Here is a 7,458-nt window from a genome sequence, read left to right as displayed (position 1 = left end):
ATATATATATTTATTTATTTTTTATTAAATATATGAATAAAATATGGTGTTCACGCTCATATTATTGGATGTTATTAGTGAAAAGTTAATTATGAATTTTATTAAAAGTATAGGGTAGGTGATCAAACTGATTCTCTCTCTCTCTCCTCGAATAAATTTCGTTAATTTGGGACAGTGTTTGAATTGTAAATGTTCAAGCAACACATACTGGGGAGAAGAATATTACTTAAACCGTAATAACCCAAAATTTTTGCTAAAAATATAGTTTATGGTTAACTATTTTAATTATATTTTAAATTCGGACTGGATTTAACGAGGGAGATAGGTGGAGTTTATGTCAGCTATACAATTATCACGTCCAAGTTCGAACCTTCTCATCCCGGGGAGGGGATTTTATTTTTATATTAGTTTCATTAAATTACCATTTTGCCCCTATCAGATTTTTTTCAGAACACAGAGAATCAGATCTCCGAAAAGGAGGTGCCTTCATTTATTCATTCCTGTTCTTCCTCGTTCAAAAATTCCAGACCAAGAGAGAGAGAGCCTTCGTCCGGTTTCTCCATCCTCTCCCCCGCTGTTCAGATCGCCGGCTGTGCGTGCGAGCACTGTGGTTTGGGAAAGGAGTTCTTGGTTCCGCATTCCATCTTTGTTCTTCGCATTTTCTCACGGTGGGTGCTATCGGACCCTCTTCTTCCTCCTCCACTCGTTCCGTTCGAGAATCGTGGGCACGCGAGGAGCTGTTAGAAGATTTGTGGAGGTTGGGCTGAAGCTGTCTTCTTCTCCCCTGTTCTGTTCCTTCCTTTCGGTGTTATGGATGATCTGAGGTGAGGTAATTTGTCCCTTCACTTCTCTGTTGTTGGTTGGCGATTTGAGATATAGAAGCTTCAAGCTCTCTTCCCACTCGTTCTGTATGCGCGTGCGATGTCTTGTGATTTAGGTGGTGATTTTTTTCCTGCTGCTTTGAGCATTGGATAGGGATGAGAAATTGATTCAAGCTGAAATTTTTTGTGCTGAGAGCTAGATGATAATTGATAGATTTGATTTTCTGTGGATTAAGGCTGATTTTGTTGTTGTTGTTGAAGGAATGGAATTTGGTAAGCTTGATTTGTTCAAATATTGATAGTAGAGTTAAAACTGATTTGCCTATTGGATGATTGGAACTTCGGAAGTCGATTAAATTAAATAATTATGTTAAGAGGATCTTTAGAAAATGGAAATTGGATGGTATAGGTTTTAATTTTGATGCATATGGAATGTTTGATAAAATGCTTGAAAGGAAGTTGAAATTAGAAATAGAGATGTTTTGGAAAAGTGAAAGATAAGGTTTGTCCGTGCAATTTTTTTGAAACTTTTGAATTGACATTGTTGGAAGTCCAATAAAATCCTATTAAACTTTTTAAGGAGATTGGAAGAGAAGAGAATTTGATATCATGGTTTAAATAATAGTGCTTACAGGGTGTTTGGACTAATGCTTGTTAGAAGAATCTGCATATTATGACAGGATTCTTGTGATGCTTGTATTGTTGTGAGTCAAAATATCATAGAAGACACTTCATAATGAAAATTGAGGCACGGATTAGAGATTTGTGGAATAGGTAATTTGATTAGTAATTCAAGAGCTAGATTGCTATTGATATGTTAGTGTTATGTTAGTCTTTGGAATTTCTAAGGAATAATTAATGCAATATTTGAAAAAAAAAAACTATCTATCCTTTTTTTTTTCTTTGAATAAATTTGGGTTGCAAATTTTAGATTGTTTAAGGCATATAGAAATGACTATAGTATTATTTGAATAATAGGAATTTAGGACCTTGAGTTTTTGCAAAAAGGTCTAATTTGGAAGTAAGTTATATATTTGGGAATCTATCAAGTAAGTGGATAGCGTTCTAACTGATTTATCAATAAAATTCTTTTTTCAAGATATATTCTTACATAGATAATTCAATAACTATTATAACACATATTTAATAATTTAATTTAATTATTTTTATTTTATCTTGGGAAATTGTAAAGAGATGTTGAAGGATGTTTGAATTATGGCACATCTATGTGTTCTTTCTTATGAAGGATGCTTTCAAAATTGATGAGATTATTTCTATTAACTCTAATTATTTTTGGTTACTCAATAAATGCCAAATATGGACATTAATTATGAAATTTTATTTTGGTATGTTTTAACACTCAAAGCTATTCATACGAGTTTGACTTTGATAATAGGAACTATATTTTTATAGTGATAATTTACTTGTATGTTTGAGAATAGATTCGGAGGGGATTTTATACAGAACACTAGCTGTTAACAGCAGTTTCGTTAGCTTTTGGCGTGCTATGATTAATGACTAGCTAGTTTGATTTTCATGAGTATTTATCTCACATTTGTTATTAGCACCTGTGTTTGTTTTCGTGCCTTTAAGTCGCGTTTGGTTATTTATCCTCGTGGATTGTGTGTCTATGTTCATTTTTGTTGCATAAGCCACGTTTGATTATTTATATGGTGGACTGTGTGTCCACGTTTGTAAATTGTTCTGATAAATCCTCTAAAAATATGTGAATTTTTTGGTGATTTCATACGTAATAGTTTTTAATTTAGTAAGTTCTATTATTTTATTGTTTATTTAATCATTTTAACTTGTCAAAATCAAATGTTTAAGATACTTTGTCATTATAGATTTAAATGTTCTTATCATTGAAGTTATATAGAACCTTTATTTCAAGTTTACAAATTTGTTTACATTGAATTATTTTCTCTTTAATTTATGTAATTATTGTATTTTATTCATTTTGATTTTACAAAATGTCACGATTGGGACATTATTCACTAGAAATTACTTTTGGTCTCAAATAGCATAGCTAACCCTGTACCTCCGTGAGATTAGTGAAGAGATTTTGTTGCTGAATTGAAGTTGAGACGCCATTTTAGTTAACCTTTATTTTGATGTAAAATCATAATTTATATATCGTATTTTTATAAATAATGTTTTAGGTCCTCCACATAGACTATGGTTAGAATCCTTATTTGGTTACCTATATTGATAGTCTGTTGATAGGAGTTGAGTTTCCTATTGCTATATTGTGTAAAAATGTTCTTATAATATTTTTGAAAAGTTCTATTCTCAATGGAGGTGCTGTGGGATTTCTACAAAAAATTTATGAGTTTTGTTATCATAAAAGGCATTTTGCTAAATAACTTTCCTCTGTATGATAGGTACATTCATGATTGCAGTAGGCATTTCTCGAGTTAAGATTTAAGAGATGTAGTTTATGTGGATATTCTATGTCGATCACTCCTTAAAATCTTGGAGCGTGACATAAACGTTGCCCATCAGCTATTGTTGAATAAAGAATGCCATGCTTAAACATTAATATGAGATTATTTCATCCATACTGCTTGAGGCTTTTTTACTTGCTTTGTATTATCCTTGTCTGCCCATTGAGGCTCTGCTACATTGTTTTTTTTTTTTTGGGGCTTTAAATTTTGATCAGCTTCAATGAATTACAAGGAACTCCAAGAGTGTCATCCTTTTGAAAAGCGGTATTCTTTAGGATAGAGAGAAATAATTGCCTGGTTAGCTTATTTACATGCCACAATTTTAAATTGATGCACCGGCTTTGGTTTGTTCAGTAGCTGGTACATCTTTTGTTTTTTTTTGTGATAAGAAAATATCTATCAGGATCTTGCTCTTAATTTGCTCCTCTTGGTAATTGTATTTTTGTGATGATGATGGTTTTTATGACTTGACAAAGAAAATGTGATTTGAATAGAAAGCTGTTGACAACGTATCCCATGGAACTGCTGATACTCCTCCATTAAAAGAGCTCGCCTCAGTCTCTTGCATCTCCATGAAGTATGTTTTATTCATTTTCACGTCATTCAAGGAACCAAAACTATCTAACATTCCACCGTAGTTCATCGGTAAGAAAACACCAAATCATGGCCATCAAAGATGTTAAACCGAATGGGGAAGTTACTTCTGCAGGTATCTTGGACCATCCTCCTCATGGAACCAAGGGGGATAGTTCTGTTAAAATGGTTCGGAGAACCACCACAACCACAATGTCTATCCCTTTTTCCCCAGAATCTTCACTTTTAAGACAACATCAACTTTATGATGTTGTTGAATTGAATAAGATCATCAGTAGCTATGTAAGAGCAGGTGACATGGATTCTGCAATTCATGTGTTCCAAAATATGAAAGTCAAGACCACAATCACATGGAATTCTATTTTAGCTGGGTATGCTAAGAAACCTGGAAAAATTAAAGAAGCATGCGAACTGTTTGTAAAAATTCCTGAACCAGATACTATCTCGTATAACATAATGCTAGCCTGTTATTGGAACAATTTTGACATTGATAATGCTTGTGCTTTGTTTGACATCATGCCAGTGAAGGATATTGCTTCATGGAATACAATGATATCTGGCTATGCTCAGATGGGAAAGATGGGTGAGGCAAGGGAGTTGTTTTCAGTGATGCCAGAGAAGAACAGTGTCTCATGGAGTGCAATGGTCTCAGGATATGTATTGTGTGGAGATTTAGATTCTGCATTGGAGATTTTCAATTCAGCTACTATAAAGAGTGTAGTTGCATGGACTGCTATGATAACTGGGTACATGAAGTTTGGGAGGGTTCAATCAGCAGAAAGATTGTTTCGAGAAATGCCTTTGAAGAACTTAGTGACTTGGAATGCTATGATTGCAGGATGTATTGAAAATAACCAAGCAGAGAACGGGTTGAAGCTTTTCAAAAAATTGTTAGAAATTGGGTTTAAAGCTAATGCATCAAGCTTGAGCAGTGTTTTATTGGGATGTAGTACTTTATCATCATTGCAGCTGGGTAAACAAGTTCATCAATTAATTTGCAAATCTCCATTGGTTAGTGATACTACAGTAGGGACTTCACTTATTAGCATGTATTCCAAGTGTGGGGATTTAAATGATGCTTGGAAGTTGTTTGTTCAGATTTCACCAAAGGATATTGTAACCTGGAATGCAATGATTTCTGGTTATGCGCAACATGGAGCTGGTGAAAAAGCTCTCCATTTGTTTGATGAGATGAAAAGAGGTGGCATAAATCCAGATTGGATTACTTTCATTGCAGTATTATTGGCTTGTAACCATGCAGGTTTGGTAGATCTTGGGATCCATTACTTTGAATCAATGGCAAGGGATTTTGGAGTTGAAGCTAAGCTTGATCATTACACTTGCATGGTTGATCTTCTAGGCCGAGCTGGAAGGTTATCCGAGGCTGTGTGCTTGATAAAGAATATGCCTTTTAAACCGCATTCTTCTATCTTTGGAACACTTTTGGGTGCTTGTCGGATCCATAAAAACTTACATATAGCTGATTTTGCTGCCAAAAATTTGCTTGCGCTTGATCCAACTAATGCAGCGGGCTATGTTCAATTGGCTAATATTTATGCTGCACAAAATAGATGGGACCATGTAGCTAGAGTCCGAAGATCCATGAAAGAAAATAACGTAGTTAAGACACCTGGGTATAGTTGGCTTGAAGTAGACAATATGGTACATGAATTCAGATCAAGCGATAGGTTGCACCCTGAGCTGGCTTCTATACACAAAAAGCTTAAAGAATTGGAAAGAAAAATGAAGTTTGCTGGGTATGTGCCAGATCTTGAATTTGCATTACATGATGTGGGAGAGGAACAAAAAGAACAGCTTCTTTTCTTTCACAGTGAGAAACTCGCAATTGCCTTTGGACTTGTAAAGGTTCCACTGGGTTTACCAATTCGGGTATTTAAAAACTTGAGAGTCTGTGGAGATTGCCACTCTGCAATCAAGTACATCTCGGCTATTGAAGGAAGAGAAATCATTGTTAGGGATACTACAAGGTTTCACCACTTCAAGGATGGTTTCTGCTCCTGTGGTGATTATTGGTAAGCTTGCAAGATTGCAGCTCACACAAGTTCTAACTTGAGGATATGCTTTTATTGTCATAGCCTTTTCAGCATTCCAACTCACTAATTTTCTACCTCCTGATGTTATATTTACGTCGAAAGGAGCATTGACCTTGAGAGAAGGACCAGTGAGAGACTAATTATGATAACTGGGAGTCTGAGACTCTCAGTCAAAAGCTCTATATTTCTTTGAACTTGTATGCGGAATCACCTGAATCTGGAAAGAAGTTTGTCAAATGTTGTCTGAATTGAAGAGATGATATAAAAGCAAATCAGGGAGTTGTAATATTTGATCAGCTCCTTATTCTTCTTGCTTGCACCATAATTGGGCTTTCACAGGGTGAAGGCACAAGTTCTCCGATGAAAACTGATGTTTGGAGAAGGAATTTAGGAGGAGAGCTTGTGAAAGTGATAATTTGCAGCATGCTAACCGCGGTGTTTGGAGAAGGATTTCAAATTTCTTGAAGGCCTTGATGATGACGCTCTTGTGCCAGAGATCCTTAACCGCAACCTCCAAATTATATGTAGGGAAAATTTCACTGAAAACTCCTAGACCAGACATAATAAAAAAGAAAACTCCTAAATTTCTGAAACCTCACCGCAAGGCTGGAGTACTGAATTGATATTAAATTTCAGTGGAAAATGACAAGATTGTCCCTCATTGAAAGAGAGAAGTTTTGCAGAAGAGAGAAAGAAGAAAGAAGACTGGGGCGATTGCTTGAGTTTCTCTGGTGGCTCTGCTCGTGCATGTGTTCGTGAGCTGGTTGTTCATGTACCAGCTTTAGTTCGGAGTGATTGAAACTGCTGCCACAATCAATATATTCTGGTGGGTTTTGGTGTTTGGACTCTGGCTACAATCAATTGAAATCTAACTTTTTGTTTAGCTATAGAAACTGGCTATCACAAGGGACTCTAAAAGCCTCTCAACTGGTTGTCTGCAAATTGGGCACCTGTTTGTTTGAAACCTCAAAACCTTAGCACACCCACTACACATGCACTGCAGCAGGCGAAGGAATGCAACCTAAGTAGATCAAGATGAACTCAAGGACTAACATATATGATCATCAACATGAGAAAGGGAGTAATTTAAGGCAGATCCTAATTATTCAAGTTGGCTGAAATAAATATTTGACATGAGTTTAATGTAAATTAATGTGTTGTACAATCAGTATCATAACATTTATTCATAGATGTTTTTTTTTTTTGCCAATATTTATTCATAGATGTTAAAGGAATGCAAATGCAATATTAACAATGTCAATGTTGTCGTAACTCTAAATATTTACAATGTTATTCCAAGTTGTTCAATGTTTATAATGTTATTTTTCTATGTATGTATGAACAAATCATTGGAGGGGAATGAATTACTTGTTCATGCTCATTTGCAACTGCATGTGATAAGAAAAATGAACCATAAATATTGATGGGTGTAGGTTGGGCTATAAACGAGTCTAGTAGGCAAATGAACAAAATTTGGTGGGAAAATAAACAACAATCTAAAGGCAAATAATCAGCTCATCTAAATATGAAAGCAATACTTGA

General features: G+C 35.0%; 1 protein-coding gene across 2 annotated transcripts; it reads left to right on the top strand.

Moving 5' to 3' along the window:
- Nucleotides 1–477: 477 nt before the first annotated feature.
- Nucleotides 478–7,245, top strand: LOC129313529 (pentatricopeptide repeat-containing protein At4g16835, mitochondrial-like). Of its 2 annotated transcripts, none has more exons than XM_054956737.1 (2): nt 478–824; nt 3,763–7,245. In XM_054956737.1, exon 2 carries the CDS (start codon nt 3,848–3,850, stop codon nt 5,897–5,899), a length of 2,052 nt encoding a protein of 683 aa, XP_054812712.1. In that variant the 5' UTR covers nt 478–824; nt 3,763–3,847; the 3' UTR covers nt 5,900–7,245. The 2 variants fall into 2 exon arrangements, with proteins under 2 accessions (XP_054812712.1, XP_054812713.1); XM_054956738.1 differs by having other exon boundaries at nt 478–829.
- The last annotated feature ends 213 nt before the right edge of the window (nt 7,246–7,458 follow it).

Source organism: Prosopis cineraria, unplaced genomic scaffold, assembly GCF_029017545.1.
Source record: "Prosopis cineraria cultivar Desert tree isolate PC_DT_omini unplaced genomic scaffold, ASM2901754v1 PC6, whole genome shotgun sequence".
Classification (NCBI taxonomy): Eukaryota; Viridiplantae; Streptophyta; class Magnoliopsida; order Fabales; family Fabaceae; genus Prosopis; species Prosopis cineraria.
The sequence above is the reverse complement of the archived record's forward strand: the minus strand, read 5'-3'. Positions and strand labels throughout refer to the sequence as shown.